Raw genomic sequence first — 23,134 nt, forward strand, 5'->3', positions numbered from 1 at the left:
ATTTTTAAATGGTACTTCGTTGTTAAGGCATCTCTTTGAACAGGTTTGTGGTTCCGGTAGCCAAGTGATCAGAATGAGGATTTTGTTGAAAACACTTGACTGCGATTTTTTTATTGAGCTCTAAGAATGTTTTGGCCACTTGCTACTTTTGAGTGCAGGCAGGAAGTGTCTGGAGCAGGGCAGATAGAGCCATGGTGGGGAAATACGTTAGATGTGTCCCTGAGAAAAAAGTACACAGTTGAGTTTTCCTTTGCTCTCCCTGCATTGTACTGCAGAAATCATATGACAGCTGGAGTACAATAAAGGACACACTAGACAAAAGTTTATTGAGGTTTGAAGCATCAGGAATATCCAGTCTTGCATTCTCTATCTTCCCACTGAATGGAGAAATTTTGCAACTTTCTTTCCTCTTTGGATCCATCAGACTTGATGCTTTTATGATTTCTTGCTTTTCATTGCATAACGAAGCCCAGCAACTGGAAGCTGCAGACATACAGTATTCTGTCACAGTCACTGTGGCCCAGTGCTGCCAGGATGTGGTATGGGTCTGACTGAATCACAGCCATACCAAGAGTCAACATCTGTTTATAGGTAAGTTGACATAGATTTATTGACATCCAGGATATCACAGAAGGTTTGTACCAGTTTAAAGGCAGAATTTGGTGTAGCTTAGTGTGAACAATTCTCAAACTCTGGAAATTCAACAGTTTATCTTGTCTCCCACAGTTCCTGTCCCTTGAACAGTGAATTCAGGCTCCTTCTCTAGGTTTTGTTTCTCTGTTTTATGTCCTCTGCCAACAGACTGCTGCTGCTCCTGCCGAGTCTCTTGGGCTATCTTGGTTCCAAAATTATCACCAGATTTTCCGAGCTATTGCATGAGTAACTTTGGGCTTTTCTTCTGTGAGTGAATTCACACTCTCCACCAGCCCCTCCAAGAGGACCTGCTCTGAGCAGAAACTAATCTGTGTTTGAGATGGTACATATGCAGAGGACCCTGCTGAGTATCAGTCGCGGGGGGCATCTGTCCCTGCAGTGTTCTTGCTGATTCAGGTGTGAAAACAGAGAAATGACTTAGTAATTTGTAGTTATGTGAATGTTTATATGTGATCAGAATTCTCCTGTATGTAATGTATGAAAATCTCTTAGTGAATCAGTTGTAGCATGCACTCTCCTTGATTCCACTGTGTCCCCTCAGACAGTTTCAAGGTGCTTGCTGTGAGCTGATGAGCTGACCTTTGCTTCATATTGAAGGCTCAAAATAAATACCTGGGGAGTGGTAGCAAATCTATGCTGGGTCTGTGGAGAGCTCGGGCTCACCAGGATTGTGGGAGCACCAAAACCACTTTTTTTGTTCTCTCTCTCTGTAGAGAAATGATTTTTTCAGAGACCTTGATTTGGCTGCCTCAGTGCTGACTATCATGCCAAACCATGGCCTGGGAGACTTCTTGCAAATTGCATGCAAAGTCTTAAATTGGGAGGCATTATTCTACTATTTGTAAGATGTGAAAAGGTAGGCCTCTCTCATCACCTTCAGTGTAAGGACCAGGCTCCAAAGGAAAAAAACATGAGAGATGGTGGATTTGTATTGCCCTGTAACACGTGGGCACAGAGAAGGGACTTTAATGTCTTACAGGTACCCCAACAGAGAATTTCTTGCATCGTCCTTTTAAATCTCAGCTCAGTCTGCCAGATGTGGAACATTTAACAGCTTTCGAAAATGTGGTGGTTAGTAGATCGTTTCCCTGTTAGTGTATTTGAGGCTATTGGTGGAAAATCTCAGCAATCAGAAACATAAATACATTTCATGTGTGACTAGCTATAGGCCCCGATGCAAGGTTTGATGTGCTTGGTATTAGCTGTAGTCATGTGGCGAAAATCAGAGGTTGAGTGCGGTCTTCTGAGTGAGGAGGCCATAAAATTAAGGATCAGTCCCATCCTGATGGTTGAAAAAATGTTGTGGTACTTGTCACTGTCTCATCCCCACTGATGATCCTCAACTGTTTCTGTGACAGAAATGCTCTTTGACAGCCCGAGTGTGCACACCTACTTTCAGGATGCTCTTTGCCTCATTCCTAAACGGGAGCACTGACCACAAAATAATGCTGATACCTATTCCTTGCTCTTAGCATCACAGTCACGTTAGTGTTAGCTGATTGCATCATGTAAAGGTATTAAAGAGAACGTTTTCAGGGAGCTGAGACTGGTCTGGCTGTAGAGTTTGGTCTCCATGAGTGATCTAATGGTTTGGTCTTGTTCACAAATGAAGTGACTCTATCTTAATGCTGAATAGGCTCCTCGGTAATCCTTCCAGCACTGAACCTCAATATCCTGCTGAGGAAGAGCTGCCTCGCATCCAGCCTCTGCTTGTTCATGTCTGCGTATTCCGTAGAGTGTCAACCGTTTATCTTGATAAATCTGGGTTCCGTGGCAACTCGTAGGCCTGATGAAAGGTTGTGGGGACTGAATGGATTATAATTGTTATAAATCACTTTTTGTTTTATTACTTATATTCAGCATTAAAAGTCTTATAGGGGTCTGGAACACGTTCTGAGCAATGAAAACCAGCGTATGAGAGCACCTTGTGTCTGTCACAGCTTGCCGTTTACACAGGTCACTCTTGATATTTTAATAAATATTCTTGACAAATGGAACTAACAAGTTGAGGCATTTGGTTTGCTTTGCTGCTTCCTTATTGCTTTCAGGAATGAAATATCACCAGCAATGATGCTGAAGAAATGTAATATCTAAATAATATTGAATCTCTTCTTGCCAGCTCAACTATCAACAGCTGCTGAAGACGTTTAGAGTATTAAGGAAATGCAAATGTTTCTCTGGAGCAAATCACACTGTTCTACCTGCCACTGCAAGTGTTTGGCAATAGTGGTTCTTCTGAACTCCTTTAGTAAAAATTGTGGTTTCTTTTTTCCCTGATAAACTTAAAGGTGGTGTAAGCTTTCAGAAAAGAGGGTAAGCGAAGTCAGATTTGAAAGGTTTTCTCCATTTTCCATGAGAAATGCAGTGAAATCTCAGTCACGTGGGTTTTTTACAGAAAAGCAAACAAATAGAAAACCTTGTGCTGAGCTATTTCCAAACAAGTGCTTTCTTTTTCAGTAGCGGCTCTTTAAAGTAGAGCATACAGTGTATGTTTAGATGTAAAGAGAAAGATTACGGCAGGGGAAGACATTTTTAAAGTGCTGCTGAGAGACATTTTGAGATCACCTGGAGACTGGGAGTTTCCCTAAAGGAAGCTGCTCTGATTGAGGGAGGGATCAGAAGTGCTCTGAAAACCTGAGCTGTTTGCAACCCCGCTGCAAGGTCTGGAAATGCATCTCCTGGCCGTTCCTCAGGCTGTAAGGACAGCCTGGAAATGCATCTCCTGGCTGTCCCCCAGGCCGTAAGGACAGCCCGGTGATGCAGGTTCCTTCCCGTTCAGGTATCTTCAGATGTTTCGTGCAGTCTTTGTCAAAGCAAAATCTGCTGCCGCTTCACTGGAAGGTAACTGGCACGGGTCAGCTTTAAAGGCTGCAAGAGATCCTAGTTTCTGTTCATTAGTACGCTTTTGGTGGGTTCTGTAGTTTTCAAGACCTTTGGTGGAGAGCTTTTGTTGTGCTTGACAGCAGGCTGGGCACTGCACTCTCTGTAAGCCTTTTTGGTCTAGTTTGGCTGGTTTTGGAAGTTCTGGTTACTGCTGAAGTTCCACCCCTGGCAGTAGTGGTGGTTGTTTCACTTCAACCATCTCATTCTTGCATCAGTCTGGATAATGTGGTTAACTATTTGACTTTTAGAATCTCACTAGATCCCTTATTCCTGTTCTTTGGTGATTTTTCTTCCCAGCTTACCTGTGGTCTTCTGAACATTCTAGCCAACAGGGTGCAAATGAGCAAGCGCTGCCCAGAAATGGGCAGAAGAAATGCAAGGGAGAGCTGCTGGAGCACACTGCAGCTTCAACCAAAGGCATCAAGAAGCATTTCTTTCCTTGCAAGGAGTGCTGAACGCTTTTGCATTTTCAGACCTTTTTTGACCACCATTAATATTGCAAAGCTCCTCTCAGTTTGTCCCTTCCATTCTGAGGAGACAAATCTTCAAGGGATAGTATATTTCGGCTGCTTTACCCTTGGTGTTTTGTTCCAGTTTGAGGGATGTTGACCAGAGTTTCCAATGTGTTTATTGCTGAATAGAGTTCCCCAGCTTTAGTGGCAGGATCCAGAGTTCTTTGTGAATTATATTTAGCACTGATGGAGGCTGCTTTGTCAGCTGTGTGTTGTTGCCTTGTAAAAACTGGCACCATTCAAATTAAATAAATGCTTCTGGGAAAGAAGAACCTTCCTTTTATAACTAATTTAATGTGTTTGATTGGGAAACATCCTTTGAGATGTGGCCAGAGAGCAAATCGGTTGCCAGTGTTGCAGTCCCCTGTTGGAAGTACCTGTGCACAGGTGAGCCCTGGGGCTCCGTCGGTGCTTGTGTGCCATGGTGCTGTCAGAGCAAACAGCTGAGGTGCTGCAAGCGTTACGCAGGGTGTTCGGTACAGCTGCAGACACTGCTCTTTGTGGAGCTGGTGGTCCTCCTAACCTTCCTTCCGACCTGCTGTTGAATACACTGGAGTTTGAGTTGCAACTCTCCTGTTGCTGCTCCTTCCCTAGTTCAGGTTGCTAGTGGTGGTTTTTCGGAACCTCTGCGTGCTGGAAAGAAATCGTGCTTTGGGGTGCTAAATAGTTCTGCTGCGTTTGGGGCATGATGAGAATTGTGCAAAAAAATTACGTTTCTAAGTTAGGTAACAAGTTGTGGTACTTCTTTGACTGTCATCCTGTTCATCTCTGGAGTCAGGGGAGGAGGGAGCCAGCATTAAACATGGGGCAATTAGAGGAACAGCGTAGACCGTTGGATCTGTGAGGTGTTGGGGTCGCTGGCTGCACATGCCGATCTGAAGAAGGCCAGAACGGCAGGCTTTGACAGACTTGCTGCAATGAGAATAGCATTGGGATCTGTGAAGTGTTCTTCTAGTCTGAAAGCAAGCCTGCCAGTGACGTGCTTTGCATATTTGATTGCTGTGCTGGCTAATACCAAACGTATCATCAAAGTTCACAAATGTTTTTCACTTCTGCTGGCTGCTCTGCCTTTACCCTTACAGGGCATTTTGAGTTCTCGGTAAAAAAGTAAACAGCCATTTGGGCTCTCAACTATGCCTGTGTGGTTCTCCCATCTTGTTTATTTTGGGCCATATTGCAGACTTCATAAACAAAACCCTGTTCATCTGGCACTGGATGCAACTGGTTTAAATCAAGGTTGCAGAATGATGGTCTGTTAGGAATGGGCCACCTGCCCTGGCTGTGCTGGCTTGGGTCCAGATGGGTCAGCAAGGGAAAAGCAAGCTTAAAAACAAACACAAAACCTCACCCCCAAATTTACTTTAAAAAAATCTCCTACAACAGTTTTCACAAAGTCTGTTCATTCAGAGTGGTGTAAGGCGGTTGTCTCTCAGAGAGGCACCAAGTCTTACGAATGACATGCCATCAGGATCTTGGCTTTGGCTGGGAGGGCCACGTGTCTGACATGCTTGTGAACTGGGAAGCGTCGGTGATGGTTGAGTGAGAAGTAATTTGATGCGACCCATGGTGTGAGCCTGTCTGGTCTCTGGAGTGACAGGCTGTTCAGCTCGCCTCTGCATCAGAAGGTGTCATGGAAGCTATTTGAAGTGGAAAGAAATAAGGCAGAGAGATGGCAAATTGTTCATGCCCTGAGAGCAAGCTTGGATTTGGGTGCACCAAGAAGCCATCTGTTTTTCCGTGACACTGCTTTCTTAGCTGGAGGCTTCGTAGTCCTGATTTCTGATGATGAAGAAGAGATCACAGTGACAGGTAACCCGAGTAGAACTGAGTTCTTCATTACAAGCTCTTCTGACATGTGCCTGAAGTCAAGGCTTCTGTTGGCATGGGTTTTTTTCCTCTTGATGGGGGCCTTTGGCTGATTTACAGATGAAGGGGAAGATCAGGATATTTCAGGCTGAGTCCTGGCCTCTAGTGCTTTGCAGGCCTTGGGGACAGTATGTGCTGTGGCTGGGACTGCGGTGTCTCCCCGGGGTACCAAGTGGCGAACAGAAGCGTGCACAGAGCACGGCACCAGGTGGCACGGCAGCAAGCGCTCTGTGGGCTGTTCATCAGTGAGAATGAAAGGCTTCAGAGAAGCACCTAGCATTTTGGGAGTAGTTGAGTGCAAGGTTGCTTGGAGACCTGTGCTTCCTACTATCAAAAAGAAAATACTAAATACTAAACCAGACTGGCCGGTGCAGGACCCTGCCTCGGAATCTGCCTGCACTCAGGTGCACGTTGGCTCTCGCTGCCAAGCGCATACAGGCTTGGGATGGGGCAGGGGAGCAGCTGGGGAAGTGGTGGTTTGGCAAACAGAGTTCCTGACACAGTAGTGAAGGAGGATTTGCCATCAGACTGCTCTGGAGGGGAGTGAGGAGGAACAAGCAGGCTGTCGGAGGAGCTGTCTCGTTTGTCGTGTGGTGGCAGGGGGCTGGTCACGTGCAGGCTGTGACATCCCTAGTTGCTGCAGAGGTGTTACAGCTCCCAACCTGGTGCTGCTGCCACTGCGTTTGGGGATGCTGTGCTCGGGGTTGAGGCGTGGATGTGGTGGCGGGGATGCTGTGCTCGGGGTTGAGGCGTGGATGTGGTGGCGGAGATGCTGTGCTCGGGGTTGAGACGTGGATGTGGTGGCGGAGAAGATGGGAGAGAGTGAGGGTTATTATCCAGACAAGGCACATGCTGGAGAAAATGTGCCTTCGGGCATTTTCTTTACCCTTTTCATCTCACTGAGTGGTGCCTGTAACAGAGCTAGCTAACACTGCAAGGATTTCTTTGTGTGTGTGCTGGAAGGCTGGGTGCTGTCTTTGTTCTTGCAGGCTGCTGCAGCATTGTTGGCTTGGGAGGGAGATGCTGGTGCAAATGAAGGCAGAGATGTGCTGCTCTGTGCTTTGCGGCAAGCTGTAGACAGAACAGGAGGCCTTTAGCTCTGATGGTCCTTCTCATCTGCTGGCTACTTTGTGCAGTTCCTGCTGGTCCCAGAGGATTCAGGGGCAGATGGGAACAGCTCCTGGCAGGCAGGGAGAGTGTTTCTGTAGCATGCTTGGAATAGCTGATCGCCGTGATCAGCCTGCTGTGTGACAAGCACTGCTGTCTGGGGCAGGGGGCCAGCGAGGAGAAGGCAGGTTGTATAAGGAAGGCTTGCAAGGGAGGGGAGGGCTGCTGGGTTTGTTCCAGCTGTGAAGGTCTCTGCTCTTCATCCCCTACTTGCTGATTTGTTTTTGCATTCCTCCTCCCAGAGTTCTCTTTTGGTTTGGGATGTGATTCATTTGCTCATTTGTGTATATGCTTTTGCGCCAATCTGGAAGATGAGGTGGGAGCTGCCCTCCACCCTGGCTGGCTCACATAAACTTAGTAGGTTGTGCCTTTGTTTTGTTGCTGGCCAGTTGAGAAGAGAAGCCCTTGCTACAGAAATGGCTTAAGCAGCCCACATCCTCAAGGCTCCCCCTCCCTGACATGTGCTACTTTGACTGCTGTCATTAGGTGCTCAAATGGGAGACTGGCATTTCAGTGCTGCGAGGCTTTCTGGGCGAGAGGCTGTGCTGCAGTGCATGGATATCTCGTGGAAGCTTGTTAGACCTATAGCTACCACTGGCCTTCGGTCAGATGGATGTGGCTATGCCTGGTCTGTTTCCATCTGGCTGGTTGTTCCTTGGTGGTGGTGCCTCTGGTTACTCTAGTTACTGCTAAATTAATAAACAAAGATCAAATGTGTTTGTGTCATCTGTAACATAGAAAATGTAGTCCTGATGGTCTGTCAGAGGAGCCTCAACCATGAATCAGCTTTTCATTATTTGCTGACTTTAGTCTTTAAAGCAAACAAAACACATTCCTATTGCCTCAAAACTTTAAAAGCATTGATCAAACCTGATCCACCAGTACCATAGGCTCTTTCACTTTGTGTCAGGATGCCATGCAGTCCTGGTGTCCTGGATGCTGGGCTTGAAAGAGGCAAGCCAGGAGAGGTGTGTTTAACTGCACTTGTGCCTGTGTTTGGCTTTGCAGGCAGCACGGTGTGAAAACATAGGTGAATTTGACAGACTCCTTTGCACTCCATTGCCTATCTGAGAAACAGACCTAGTCGCTGCTTTGTGATTTGGGTTTGGGTTTTTCCCCCCCCCCCCTCCTCTTAAGTCACCCTGTAAAGGGATTTGAAACCATCAAAAGAAGAGTGAGAAGCCAAACGTATAGCAGTGCGTGCAAGAACAGAGATCCTGACTGAGGTCAACAGATATGTGAAGAGCTGCTTCTGCTCTTTCTGAAATGACTTCTTAAAGGGAGAGAAGGCTGCTGTTTCTTGCTAGTACAGTCCAGAGTGTGTACCTGGAGGCGAGCAGTTGGTGACAGGCAGGTGGATTTCCTGCCGGTGCGACTTGGAGTACATCAGGTCTTGGCCAGGTGATCAGAACGTGGTGCGACACAACTGCCAGCTTGCACAAGTTTTGCTTGGCTACCTGAAGAGTGTGTGGAGCTGGGAAGATTTACCTTTAACCCCTGTGGGTTTCACCAGCATTGCTGTCCTTCGGTAGTGCCCTTTCCTTTCCAGACTACTGAAGCGCTAAGAAATGAGAAGTGCCAATGGAATATGTAAACTCTTATGTTTTGTGAGGCAGAGTTGTTTGGCTTGCAGGGATCCTGATCCCTTTCTGCCTTGGGCGAGTCCCCTGGAGCCAACCAGCAACATCTTGTCCCACTGAAGGAAGACATCTCTCAGCATTTTCCAACTGGTATGTTGGATTGGAGTATCTAAGCTCGGATGTGCTTTAATCCTTTGTTATATTAACTGCATGCTGCTCCTCAAATACCGAATGTGCCCATGCAGAATTCGAGGATCTTTTAGAAGTGAAGTAGGTCTGCAAAATTTTGACACCCTCATCCCTTTTGTGTGCTTAGTTTGGAGCAGTATGTTTGTAATATATTTGAAGTGAGCAGAACAGTATTGCAGCTGTAAAAGGACAGTGTCTGGCTGCGAACATGTGTCCTTGTGAGGTCCTGGGTAGAGCTTGTTGCGTAAGATAAGCTGCCATCCTCTTACCTGTCTGAACAGGACCTGCTTGCTACAGCATTTCTGTGGATCTTAGTCTCTAGAATCTTCAGAGCTTAATTCTCTGTATTCTGAGAAGAGGATTTCAAGATCCTTGAGAACAGGAACAACAAAAATACTTGCTCTGCAGTTGTTTCCTAACTTCTTAAAGCTTACCTGAATGGACCTGTAGCCAAAACAGCCATTTAGCTTGGTGGTAGGTGTGAATGAAGGAGTAAGCAGAGACTACTACAGGACAGTTCTGTTTCTTTGCAGGTTACTTGGGTTATGTTTCTGACATGACAGAAATTAGGCTGCTTAACCTCTGCCTCCTCACTTAATTTCTTCTTGCCCTGGAGTTTACCTGAGAATGTGACCAAGATTAGGTAATTTTGAGGCAATTAGCTCGTAAGCTTTGGAAAGTGAAGAAGCAGTCTTCCTGCAGCTTCTACCCTTGCCCAGAGGCTTCAGTGATATAAGAGGACAGCTCTTGTCCCCCACTTTCTCCCTGAGCTAGCTCTCCTAGGCCAGTACAGAGCCCTACCTTTAGCACGTAAGTGCAGCAGTGAGTACATCCATGTTCTTTTCTTCCTGGGCGTAGGAAAGTGCTTGCGCAGTTGGTTGTTCCTGTGCTGCATGCGTGCGTGCCTTACTTAAGCACCTGTCTGAAAAATGCTGTGCAGGGCTCCTCGCTCTGGGCTCTGCTGCGCAGATACCCCTGTAGTTATGTGCAGAACGACTCTGTTTGGCTGGGCAAGCATGTGTGTAGGCAGGTGTCTCCCTCCACTTCTCCAAGTGGCTTGTGATTTATTTTGGGACTGACTTGGGTGTAAAGTGTCAGCTCGGAGCAAAACACTCAAAGTTGAGGTTGAAAGCATTTGGGGTAGGAGGCTGCTTGCTGTCCTGAAATACTGAAATAACTTGGGTGAGGTGAAACTGTCCAGTGACCAAATGGAAACCAGTTCCTTCCTTGTAGCCATCATCTGATTGAGATTTACAGACCTTGGAAGAGAGCACTCCTGGCATGAAACATTTTCTCTGGAAACAATAACTTCACAGCTTTTAACCTGGACAGAGGGTATTTGTGTAGTGAGCTAGAGTCTTCCTGCCCCAGCTCCCGTCTCACACTTGGAGACCCCTATCGCTGTGGATGCATCTGTTATTCTCAACTTCTATGGGGCTTAATTAAAATACAGGTCTTTAATTTTTAATTTTTCCTTCCTGTTGATTCGACTGTCTCTGCGTGAGTGAGGTCTCGGTGCAATTACTGTGCTCCCTGCGGAGAAACAGACGTTTAATTCAGTGAGGCAGACTCTTTCTTGGAGGGGGTTTATTTTCCTGATCTTCCTACTCAGAGGGATGCAAAAGCAAAACATCCAGTGAGTAAAGAATGCAACACTTTATTTGGTTGTTCTGGACGTGTTTACTGGAGCTTGGTTACCAAAATTTTGGGTTCTTTGCAGATAACTGCCTCCTTGAGCAAAGAGCTCGTGATGAAGCTATTCAGCACGACTTGCATTAGCAGGGCTAGTTGAAACCATTGGGTTGGGTCCAGGTTTCCTATTTAAAACTGTGTTCTTGCAGCAGTGATGTAAAAAGATAGAGTTTTATTCTTGTAGAATGCATTAAGCTGTCTCATGATTTGTTAACCCGAGAATGGGGTCAGGCAAGTACCCCCTCCTTGCCATGGAGGGGACGTGTGTGACCGGAGGGGACGCAAGCTCCTTGGCAGGCACTGCCTGCTTCTATGTGGGACCCAGCTGTGCTCCTAGCAGGGAGATCTTCTATGAACCTTCAAAACAGGGTGGAAATCTTGGCTCTCAGATTTCTATTGCCCTTATTTAACACTGCTTTGTCCAACTTAGTGCTTTTGCTAGCTTAGCTCTCCATGTGCAGCTATAGGTCACTGCTGAAACAAACATGCAAAGAAAGGGTTTGTCTGCACCTCCTGTATTTCAGTCCCCAGCTTTTTATAGACTGCTCAAAATACTTTAGGCTCTTTGAGCTCTAGACTTGAGGCTTCCTCAGTTCCCCTTGTGTGTTGTGTGTGCTAGGCTATTTTCCCTGTCTTCACAGAGATCATGTATGTCTATATTAGAAACTTCCAAATGTAGCCTTGTTCTTTTTTCAGATCTTTCAATGTCCACTTGTGTCTGTCCTGTTTTTCTTACCAACGTTTAATTTTAACAGGCTCATTGATAGAAATGTTTTGTGAGATCGGTCCCCTTGCTGATCCGTGAGACTTGATGAAGTACAGCAAAACCTAGACAAAAGATAAGTGTATGGAAGGAGGTGCCACTGTTATCGGAGGCAGTTAGGGCAGATAAATCCTTGATACACCTGTGGGTGTGAACAGTTCAGGATCCTTGTGCTGGCGGCAGGGGCACCATGCTGGCTCTGAATGCAGTGACACACTTGGAATATGCCTTTTCATGATTATTTGAGTTAGGTATGGCCCCTTTCTGCCACATATTCTGAAGGTTGCTTTGATTTGTAAGCTGCAAACTTAGACTGAAGACTCAGAATAAGAAGTGTGTTGCGGGTAAGAGTGATTTGGTGGAATTTAAACTCTGTCTGATTTTTATCCCCCCACCCCCACCCTGGAGAATATAAACATTTCATTGTTTTTTGTGTGAAGTGCCTTTTCGTACCAGCGGCGCAGTAACGGGGGATAAAGAAAGCAGATGCATCCCATGTCTTTTTTTAACTGCTTTTGTTTTTCTGATCACTGTAAAGGAGGCTTTTAATTTTTTTTTTTATTTGTTTCCCAAGAAGCAAGTGCTCCAAAGGGCTTGATCAAAGCTCATAAATGATGAATTGAAGGAATGCCCGGCAGAGAACAGAACGCCCTCCTTGTGCTCTGCTGTGTGTGCTGAGAACACCATTGTTTCTTCCTGTACCTTTTTCATCCTCGAGCTCTGGTCCAGAGAGAAAAGGCCTTTGTTCCTTGCCTGTCAGCCAAGACAATGCCAGTGTGTTGTCCTACCTCTGCTCTCAGCACCTGACAGGCCCGAGCTCTGTGGGTTTTGGCAAGCTGAGCTATGGCGTTCCAAAGAAAACAACTGGCATCACAGCCTCCTTCCTCCAGATCCTGGCCTGGCTGCTTCACGGCAGCGGCCGCGTGCGTCTCTGCTTGCTGTTCTATTCAGGACGTGGAGGGAAAGCTGGCGGCCTCTCCTGCACGCTGGGTCGAGGGATGCAGCCTCACCTGACTGCCAGGGCACAGGCACACTCGTCGAACGCGCTGGCCTGTGCTCTCCTGCTTCGCTCAGGGAGAGGCTCTGCCCGTGGGTGAAAGCACGCTTGGTTTCCCCTCCATCAGCCCAGCCCAGCTGCAGCTGTCCTGTCCGCTCCTGCCATCCCTCCTCCGGCACCCAGCGCCTCCAGGGTCGTGCTCTCTTGCACGTTTGTCTCGATGACACTGCGCGCAGCTGCTGGTGGTGTGACACAGGGGAACGGAGGCCCAGGCAGACCCAGTTTTTCCACCTTCCTTGTAATTTCCATAGCATCTCCAGCTGTGCTGTCTTCTGATGCAAAACTCTGCAAAGGAGAGAGCTTTTGATTCTCTTTCTCTTCATTTTTGAGGGGCTGATAGCAGGAACCAGTGCTTTGCAAATGAACAGGGAGAGCAGGTAGCGTGGGCTGGGGTGGTGAAGAGCCTGGCATGGGCAGGTTTGGAGAGGTGCTTGAGCGAAGACCATAAGAGCTAAGACTGTCTCTTCCTTGTTCCTCGCGCTGTGTGGGAGGGCAGAGTTCAGGCAGAGCCACAGGCATCTCTGGATGCGGCAGGCAGCAGTTGCTTCAACATCTGCCACTGCTCCTGTCTGGAAGAGCCTTTAGCTGCATCTCTCCTGCAGTTTTGCACCCAGGCTGATTGTGTCTACCTTCAGGCCTTGCAGCAAAGCAGTGTTTCAGCTTCCTGCCATGGTGGGGAAGGTGGTGATGGAGGTGCAAGTTACCCTTGCGGTGGGGACTTGTTGCGTTCTTGGCACCAGTGTGGAGTCCTGTAGTTCACGTCCAGGCTTCAGTCAGTGGCACTTGTGCTATCGCTCCCTGGGCATGCACCAAAATCCAGCGTCAGCTCCTCTTGCCTTCCCGTCTACTGCTGGACTTGGCTGCTTCATGAACAGCCCTGATGTTACACTTTACCTGGGAGAAGGAGCTCTGCAGTGGGTTTCAGAGGAGCCACGCTGAGGCTTGCTAACGTCCCCTGGCAGGGTCCAAACATGCCCATGCCATGGGACCTGACACAAAGGCAGTGCCGGCTCCTGGCTAGTGTGACAGGTGATGTCTAGTCACTAGAGCCCACCTGGCAACTTTCTCTGGCCTCTGCTTTCCTCAAGCTGAGCTGTCTTTTACTTCAGATTTATCTTTCCCTGAAGTCCCCCGAGTTTCTAAGCCTGCCTTCTTTATTATACCAGCTGGTGATAACTTCTGTGAAATTGTGACAGTGCCAGTATTGCGGTCCCTTACCTCAGAGCCTTAACTCAGCTGCACCTAGTCCAAACTTTATCCCTCCCAAGCTCCCTGTGCTGGAAGGCAGAAGTGTGAACAGCTTTAACCGGAACAATGTAGCATTGCCTGGGTAAAGAATGTGATTTACTTGCTATGTGTGGCATGTGAACGCCAGGGGCCAGAGGGCACTTCTTGAGTCCTCTCCTTTCTTTTTTTTTTTTTCTTTTCCTTTCCCATTAGAGATGCCTGAGCCACTTGCTAGCACTTTTGTTTGGGAGTGAGGAGGAGAATGTGTGGGTTGACAAGAGGAGGTGGGAGCGAGATCTTTGGGAGCCAGGAGTCTGAAACTGAAAAAGCCAACAATCTAGGAAAGCTTTGTAGACAAGTTTAAAATTAGTCTGACCCAGTGCTTTTATGTTGCTGGAATTTAATTCCTCTGACTTTTGGTCTGACTCAGAGCAAGAGTTCCCAGGCTGTGGTTGGTGGAAGTCCCTGCTGTGAGGCACTCTCATGTGGCCATGGGTCTGTATCAGAGAGGAGTACTTGCTCTCTACCTCCTTCTGTTTGTGAAAGGTTGAAGAAACACAGTCTGAAAAGCCATGGACGCCTTACATATTTCTGCTGTCTTTATGTCTGTATCGGTACGTGGCTTGTGTCTGGAGCCTGTTCTCCCTCAAAATGGGATACTGCTGTGTGTAAAAGCTGTTCAGAGCTTTTCCTTTTTCAGACATGATTATAACTATTTCTCTTCTGTTCCTGTTTGCAGGTTGTGCAGCTTGACATTAAAGAAACTGGTAGTCTTAAAGGAATTGGATAAGGAGCTTATTTCTGGGGTCATTGCTGTCAAAATGCAGGTAATTGCTGCTCAGTCTAAGAATTAAACATGTTACTTGTGTAAAAATACTGGCAGATGCCTAAACTGAGCTTCATCTCCACATGAGGGTCCATGGGCTTCTCAAATACATCAGGGCATTCCGGATGTGTGGAGAGTCTCTTGTGATCCTTCCCCCAGTGAATATTCTTCACTGAGAGCTCAGCATGAGCTTATCTGAATGTAAAAATGCTCTTTACAGATCATATGCTGTCACCTCTTCTTCCTGAGCTGTCACTAAATCCAAGCCTGGTTCTCTTTAACATGCTTCAGCTCACTTTAGGGCTGCACATCTTGGTAACTTGGTCCTGGTTTGGGGGGTCTGGAGACTGGGCCTTTCTCTGCTGATGGGCAGCTCTGCTGTCAGGAGTCCAACTCTTCATAGCCAGGTGCTTGTCAGTGGATTTGTAGGGTGCCTGTATGTTTAAATTTGTTTCCGTAAAATACAGCTGTCATCCTAGGTAAATAACCCACTTTACAGCATACATCTGTGCCATTTAATTAGGTGCCTCCATGTAGGTCACGCTGCCTGGAGGCAGGCTAGGAAGGAAGGGGACTCAGTTCCACACTGTGTCACACAGTGTCAGTTTGGCTTATGTGCTCCCACCACTGCAAATGCTGAAGTACTTAACGAGTAAAAGCCTAGCAGACCTATAAGTAGAAGAATACCATTAACCATGCTGAAAAGCAGCTGCTTTTCAAATAAAGAGCCAAGAAAACCCCTGCAGAGAGCTGGTTGTGTCAAAACACACACAGTCTAGCTTGGAAACTGAAATCATGAAGGCTTTGTGGTGCAAGAACATGCAGCCTCAGGTGCATGTAGCCAGCATCTCCCATCTCTGTGAGCAGTCCAGCTGGGGTAAAAATGCATCCCTCTATGTTGGAGGGGGTTCATGCCCCCACAGCAGGGAGCAGAAAGGCAGGGAATTGTTTCACACACCTGGGTTCATGGGAAGCTCGGAAGAAGCACAGCTGTGGGTTCGCAGGCTGTCAGATACTGCTTATCGGGGCCGACAGCTTTCCATATGTTTGTACTCCTAGATGGTGGATGCATCCCTGTAAGGGCTTGAGGCTTGTCAGTGAATGATGTATGTGTGAAGCATGTCAGACTTGGGTTGGAGAGTTTAGTAGCTTTTACTAGAGCAAAACCTTCTTTTCCTGTTCGGGTTACTGCTGACTGCTTACACTTTTTATGGGTGAAAAGATTGGAAATACTGCCCCAGACCTGCAAGCCCAGAGGGAGTTTCAACATGTGGGACTTTCTTGGCTGTTTTGGGTATGTGTTGTGTTCTGCCTTCCTGCCGTAAGCCAGACACTGGGCCCGAGCCCTTCTGCTGTGGTCCTTTCTACACCAGGGCAGATCCCTGAAGAACTGGAGGGCAGAAGGACTTGCCATGTTTGGGGTGCTCATCTGCCAAGTCCCAGGCTGCAGCTCACATCGCCAGGCCGTCCTTCTTTGGCCTTTGATCTTACCTTCCGGTTGACCTAGAGGTGGCAGTGGCTGGAATGACTGCTGTCCCAGAGGGTGTCTCACCTTGGGTGTCCCTTGTGCTGGATCAGCAGCCATATTGCTTTGTGATGTGCTGTTTAACGGTGGGTCACTAGCACTGTGACTGTCTCAGACACAGGCAGATTTAAAGCCCTGTTATTAAGAGTCCCTTTATGGCTTGCAGGTCGTGATGATGATGCTGACAAGCTCTTTCAGGGACACTTAATTTGCCAGCACTCGGGTTTCTGACATGGCTATTGTTTGAGGCTGGTGATACTGGATCATCAAATATTTGATCTCTGTCAAATGACTCACTGCCTTTGTATGGGGAATTGCAAGAGAGAGGTGTCAGGCACTGGAGTCCTTCCAGAGGGGATGACTGAATTCAGACCTAATGAGAGCATCTTACCTGCATTTCCCATGTCTCCTTGCAGCCTCCTGAACAGCGATGTTCAAAGAGTTGTCAGCTGTATTTCCCGAGCTGTTGCTCTGTTTATCTGCTGTGGTCTGTTAAAAGCAGCTATATTTGGGCTTTCATTAGATTTCTAGTTGCGTAACAAGTAAAGCAAGATTGCTGTTATTAGGAGCTTTGCACCAGCTGAACAGATGCCGCTGTTGCCAGCAGTGAGGCTCGCTGTGCTTTACTTGCACACGTGCTGCTTTTCCTGGGGGGAGCACTTTGGTTTCTGTCTTCTGATCTGCTGGAGCTTAGGTACCTCTGCTTTGCCACAGAGGAACCAGCACTGTGTTGTGCAGGAGCTGAGGTACCCCTGCAAATCACAGCATTCGCTCTGGCTGCCTGAGCAACCTCTCTGAGGAGGAAGGGATGTAAACGAGTCTCTGCTGCTCTCTCATCTCAGAATTGCTATTTGAGGCTGATATGGGCAGACCAGATTTTCCTTTGGATGTAGCTGGGAGGTGTTTACCTCCCAGTCTGTCTCTGATTTCCCAGATGCTGCTTTTCTGAGAGCTACAGTTCTGTGCTTCTGGGAGATCAGCCCGTCGGGACAAAGCCAGATCTGCAGCCTCAGCAGAACATTGAGCCAGGGACCTCTGAAACTTGCCACTGTGTTTGAACAGTGCAGAAGGATTTGCTAGGCAGCAATCTGTCATGCTTTCCTGCTAGTTTTCCCTGAAACATTCCCTGAAATGAAACGTTCACATAGTAAATAGCCCAGTAATTCAGTTAGCGCACAGCAGCCCAAACTCAATGTTGATTTGGAGTTGCCCTGTAATACTATCAAGTCTCCAGACTTCACTGTGATGCTTAGTGAATTTTTTCTTTTATAAGCCAAACAACTCACCATTGTTTAAACAGGTTAAAATCTCCACTTTCCGCAGGAAGGGGTGTGTGCACTAAAAGAAAAGACCAGTCTGTCATGGCAAACGCCGGAAATTTAAGCATGGTGCTGCAGCCTCCCAACCCAGGCAATGATGAGCCTTGTACCTATTGGCTGAAGTAAAAATAGGAGACTTGAACTTGAGGGGTGGGGGTTGACTCATAACTTTTGAATGCTGGGGTTTGGCAGAACAAAAGCTGCTTTTTCACAGGTAGGGACAGTAAATATACCCAAATCTTTATTAGTCAAATATGTCACTTTCATTTCATTAATATTTCACAGAAGTGCAAGGTCAGACCCATCCGTTCACTTTCTCTGTGGCAGTCCCTAACAATGTTTCCTGGTTTTTAGTAAATAGGACTGGGGTGGGATGTTAGGGGTGGCTTCTGGGGAATTCACCCGATGGACTTTGTTTCTGTGCAGGGCTCCAAGCGCATCCTGCGGTCTCACGAGATTGTATTGCCCCCGAGTGGACATGTGGAGACGGAGCTTGCGCTGACCTTCTCGCTGCAGGTAAGGTGGGATGTGGCCTTGGGGCTGGACTTAGCGCGTTGCAGAGCAGAGGTTGCAGAGCAGATGTTCGTTGTGGGTCTGAGATCAAGATGCTTCTAGTGCTGTCAGAGGTGTTTGTTCTTAAGGCAGTACCTACTATTTCTCAAGAGGTATCTGAGCTCTTTTGGCTGGTCTCTGGGCAGTCAGCTGTGGGGAATTTGAACAAAAATGGCCCAGGTGCTTCCAGGATCTGGGGAGGGGGAAGCCCACTAGGAAAGCTGCCATATAAAGCCTTAGAATTGTTCTCGGGGCCAGCCCTACACCTTGGAAGGCAGATCTCTAGTCCTGACTTGTCTGGGGAGAATGGGCAAGTTAGACACAAGCTGCAATTTTCATGCCCTCAGTGCAACAACACAAATTTGTCTGAATTGCCTCTCAGTATTGAGGGCCTGGAGCAGGGCGCCGGTTTGCAGTGTTAGGGGACCTTCCTTGTTGTGCATCCTGTGTTTGGAGCCCAGGAACACGAGGACTTTACTGCACTCTGTCCTCTTCACGTCATGGCCGTGGCAGGAACTGGAGCAGAGCAGGATGGCTCTTTTTTTTTGCCTTTTGTTGCCTCCTTTATGAATAGACACTGGGGGGTGGCATGGAGTATCAGGCTGATGGAAGGCAGTAGTAGGAATGGGTCAGGTAAACATCTGATTTGGAGTTGCCGAGGGAGGCACCACTTGGGGAAGCAGGAGCAGTATACACACAGTTACTCCTAGCACTAGAGTCATATGAGTAGTTGGGAATTGGAGCAACTGTATTTTACTGGTGCCTGTTTTCCTCAAAGCGTGCTGCCCTGGTGCTACCTCCTGAGTAGGGCAGTAAGGTAAATAGAGGCTGGCTTGCTTGCTGCAAGCAAGAGGGAGGATCCTGCATGCATAGAGCAGAGCCAGATAGGCACTCAGAAGCATTCCTATGTGAATTATCTGTGTTTTGGGACTATTGGTTAGATCTTGAAGTCAAGAGTTTGATCTCATAAGGAGAAAGGCTCAAGTGATGATGTGAGACAGACCGGTTGTTACTCAGACCTGTGCAGACTCGAAGCAGATAAGATTTCATTGCAGATGGATGATAACCCTGCGGCTGCCCAGACAGATACACAGATGGCTGATGCTTCTGGTTCTGCCCTGATGCAGCCCACAGACTGGGTTAACTGCAGCATTGCATCCCTCCTTTGTGAGCAGGAATAACGAAGCCATGTGCCAGGAATATATATTTATGGGTTCTGAGGCTGCAGCTTGCCCATGATTGGGAGCAGAGCTGTAAGATGAGCCAGATCTCCCTCTGCCAGTCCTGTGGCAGCAAGGAGCAAGTATTTCTGCAGATCTTTTTGGAATTAACTGGGAATATGTTGTGATTTTTTTGTGGGACTTGGAGCAATGTTGTAGCAGGGCACAGAGCATTGCCTTTAACCTGATTTCCCCTGAAGGGGCTGGGAATTGAGACAGAGTAGGGTAGAGCAATGTCCATGACATTGAGCCTTCTGAAGAGGTGAGCAAGCTTAATGCAGAGATGTGCTGCTGACCTCTGACTACAGGAAGGATTGGTGGTCTTGAATGCATAAGGCCTGGGAAGCCTTCCTGAAATGGCACAGCAGGATTTTTATGACAGCTTTTATTGTTTCTTAATTGGGTGGTGGCTGGAAGCTACTCCTGGCTAACAACTACTGCTTAAGCCAGATATAGTCTGAATTTAGTGCCTGGGGTATACTTGGGAGTGGTGATGGGCATGTGGATGTCACGGCACAAGAAGGTCTGTGTCTTGCAGCAGCCTGTATCTCCATATTGCACTGTCAACTCTTCAAACTGTGTACGTTGCTTTGTGCTAGCTGTCTGGATTTGCAGCCCCTCGTATCTTCGCAGTCACTGCCATCTCAGCTGCTGCTTCTGGGTGAAATTCTTGTCCACTGCAGAGAGCGTTTCCTTGTCAGAGCTAAGCTACAAAGGTGATGGTGTGGGCTGGCGTAATAGTGAGCAGCCCATTGTGTCTGGCAGGCTGCTGCTCAAACAGAAGGGAGGAGTTTCCTGTTGCTGTATTACACAGCTGGGGTAAGACTGCAGTTAGTGGTGTGTCCGATCCTGTCTCGTTTTGCTAGCTAGAGCTAGGCAAGTGATGGCCTTTCTGGCAGGTGAGCTACCATCACCCTTACTGCCAGAATTCCTGCTTCTCCTGACCCTCTGTGAGTTTCACAGGATCAAGTGAAGTTCCCCAGATATTCCAAGCACAACATTGCAGCTCTCTGGAGCACTTAATTCCTGTGTTTAATCTAATAAACTTTTCCAGATGGAAGGGATTACATCACTGGGGCTTCAGACAGAATGTCTTGCCTTGATTCTTGCTGTTCCGGTGGTGCCTTGGGGTGCTTGGTGCCTCCTTGAAAAGTCCTGTTTTGAAATGTTTTGAGCCATACTGTTTTAGAATCAGAGACTGGTTTGGGTTGGAGGGGACCTTAAAGATCATCAGTTCCAACCCCCCCTGCCCTGGGCAGGGACACCTTCCACTAGACCAGGTTGCTCCAAACCCCGTCCAACCTGGCCTTGAACGCTGCCAGGGAGGGGGCAGCCACAGCTTCTCTGGGCAACCTTCCTTTTCATGTTGTGTCCCACCAGGTGCTGTTGCGTACTCTTGTTATAGCAGCTTCATAACACTTCACGCAAAGGTGCTTCTGGTGTGAGGGGGAAAAGAGCTTTGCTCAGATCCAGGCCTCTGTCACTGGCTTGTTTCCCCAAGTCCCTTACACCCTTTTTGGAAACCTTACCTCCACCCCTTATCTTTGCCTGCTTGCATTGCTCCAGCTGATGTCTACTGTGTAATTTACACCATTGCTTATTTTTGTTTTCCTCTCTAATCTCTGTCATGGACTAACAATTACTGAAAAGTTTTGGTTGAAACCGTTTTGTAGAGTTGATAAGCTCTGATTGGTGTTAAAAATAGCTTGTCTGTGCTATGAAAATGGATCAGCTTTTCTTCTAGAGGCCCTTGCTTTTAACAGAGCCGCCGAGTGGCCTGAGTCTCTCTGTACCTTTCCTTTATCATCACTATGAATGCTCATCAGAGCTGGCCAGGCGGCACACCTTTGAAAAACAGAAACTTGCACATGTATGGACTTGAGCCATCCAGTTTAATCCCTGAGAACTGTACACATTGAAATCAAGCTGGCCTGGAACCAAGCGTGACTTTGGACTTTTGTTGCAGGCTCATACTTAAGCAGCCTTAGTGTGGTCCAAGTGCTTTGAGCTGAGAGCAAGGAGTCCTTCTCCCCTGCTGCTCTTCCAACACATGAAAGGGTCCCAGAGGCAAGGAAATGGTAGATTTGAATGCAAAAGGTGCCTCTGGCTTTTTGAGCCCCTCTCACCCCTTCCCCCAATAACTTTCTTCCAGCCTGGTTTAGGGACGTTGCACGCCTGTGAAGTCACAGGCTCCACTTGTGTCTGGAAGCAGGTGTGTTTTGAGGTTCTTTTAATTACATGGACTGCTGTTCCTCTCTTCTGCAGGGCCGCTTCCTTGTGCAATGCACCGTAGATTTTGCCCTTGCAGAGCAATCAGTTAATTAGTATTCTGCTTGTTTGTGTGGCCACTGCTCCCAGCTCTCTATGTAGCAGTCAGGCTTGCTCTAGACTGCAAATTAATATCTTGGGGTTTCTGGTGGCACTCAGCATTTGTATTTATCAAGTGTTTTGATTGGCAGGAAGTTATTTTCGTAATGTCCCAAGGAAAAAGAAAAAGATGTAGGTCTTGTCTGCAAGAGAAACATCCTTCACTTGGGGATGTCCCGTTTGAGGTCCCTGCAATTAGGTTTTCCTGTCTGCAGGTTACTTGGTGCTATGTATTTTGTATATTTGAAGCACGTGTCCCATTCACATCTCTTCTTGGAATGAGACTGGTTAGGTGGCTGCTGTATCTTTCCTTGAAGATTGCTTTTCCATTGCACGGCTTCTTCCTCCCACAGCTGGTGAGCTGGGCCCTGGGGACTTATCCGTGCTCTCGCAAGTATCCTGGCAGAGAGCAGGACCTGACTGCACTAGTACTCTGTGCAGACAAGCAGGGCAAGCTGAGATAGCATGATTAGCCCCACTCTTTCCTTAATAGTCTCTGCTTGACTTCACAGCCTCTCTGTTCTTGGAGAGTGTTTTGGGAGATACATAAACAAATTAATTTTCTTGTATGAAACATGTCTTGGAAGGATTTAGGTCTTTGCAACATAGCCTGGCAGTAGGATGGGGGTTTTCTTGACTTAATTACTTAAAATACAACCACTTCAAGCAATGAAAGTTTGAGTGTGTTAATGCTGGAAAACACTGACAGTTGCAAGAGCCATGTACCTGAAGGAGATAGCATTGTCCTGGAGGGAATCATTGCGTGACTGTGTAGGTCTCTGTGCTCTAGGAAAAGAGGCATCAGCAAATCCTTGGCCTCTTCATAGCTGTGCCTCTCTTTGCTTGCTATTCAGAACACAAGAGGCTCTTAAACGTGTGCAGTAGAAGGTCAAACACTGAGAAGTGTGCTGGAGGGAAGGCAGTGTCCTGCCAGCAGTGTGGGGGTCCGTGGCTGTCCCTGCTACTGCATGCTGCCCGCTGTCTGTGCGGGGGCAGGTGGTGTCCCAGGCGGCACCTTTGGGCCTCCAGTTTTGGGCAGCCTCCATTTAGCTGTTGGGGGAAACGTCTCCTGGAGGCTCCACATCTCTCTGGAACCGATCTTGGGCTCAGCCCTTCCCAAACTGAACAGCTCCTCTGGGCCCCTGGATTGTGTTTTCAGTGTACTTTTGTGCTGGGGAAACGAAAGCCCAGGGCTGAGCTGTTTGGGCAGAGCTGAAGCCTTCCTTGGGATAATGAAGGATTGCCCAGTTAGTGTGAGTTAGCTGTAGGCGCTTCTAAAAGCCATGGGGTTAATCCCTAGGCATGGAGTTCACTTGTGATGCAGGCAGCTTGGGAGATACTGTCAAGTGACATAATAAACTTTTTTATTGTGTTTCCAACCGCAGTACCCTCACTTCTTGAAGAGGGAAGGCAACAAGCTTCAGATCATGCTGCAGCGGCGGAAGCGGTACAAGAACCGAACCATTTTAGGCTACAAGACTCTGGCAGTGGGGTCTATCAACATGGCTGAGGTGAGCAGCACTTGGCATGATCTCTGTTTACAAAGGTGGACATTTTTGCTTCTCTTTGAGCCCAGTGTTGTCACTTTCCTCACTGAGAAGTACCTGGCAGGATTTCGTATAGCTGTCTTAATAACTGTAATCAGTGTTCACAGGACAATATTTCAAACAGATTTTACTACTGAGTAATAATATTGGACTGGATATTTTCTGGGTAGTATCTTGAGAGCTAAAGC

General features: G+C 47.5%; 1 protein-coding gene across 4 annotated transcripts in view; it reads left to right on the forward strand.

Moving 5' to 3' along the window:
- Positions 1-23,134, forward strand: part of PACS2 (phosphofurin acidic cluster sorting protein 2) — a 78,155-nt gene that overhangs the window by 14,575 nt on the left and 40,446 nt on the right. For 3 of the 4 annotated variants that reach the window (XM_086462535.1, XM_086462533.1, XM_086462534.1), the window contains exons 2-4: positions 14,330-14,417; positions 17,687-17,776; positions 22,785-22,910. In XM_086462535.1, the coding sequence (XP_086318661.1) occupies positions 14,330-14,417; positions 17,687-17,776; positions 22,785-22,910 (304 nt within the window). Of the gene's footprint in view, positions 1-14,329; positions 14,418-17,686; positions 17,777-22,784; positions 22,911-23,134 lie in introns of those variants that run through there. The other variant, XM_086462536.1, reaches the window with a different exon arrangement.

This window comes from Leptosomus discolor, chromosome 3 (genome assembly GCF_034619465.1).
Source record: "Leptosomus discolor isolate bLepDis1 chromosome 3, bLepDis1.hap2, whole genome shotgun sequence".
In the NCBI taxonomy this organism is placed as follows: domain Eukaryota; kingdom Metazoa; phylum Chordata; class Aves; order Leptosomiformes; family Leptosomidae; genus Leptosomus; species Leptosomus discolor.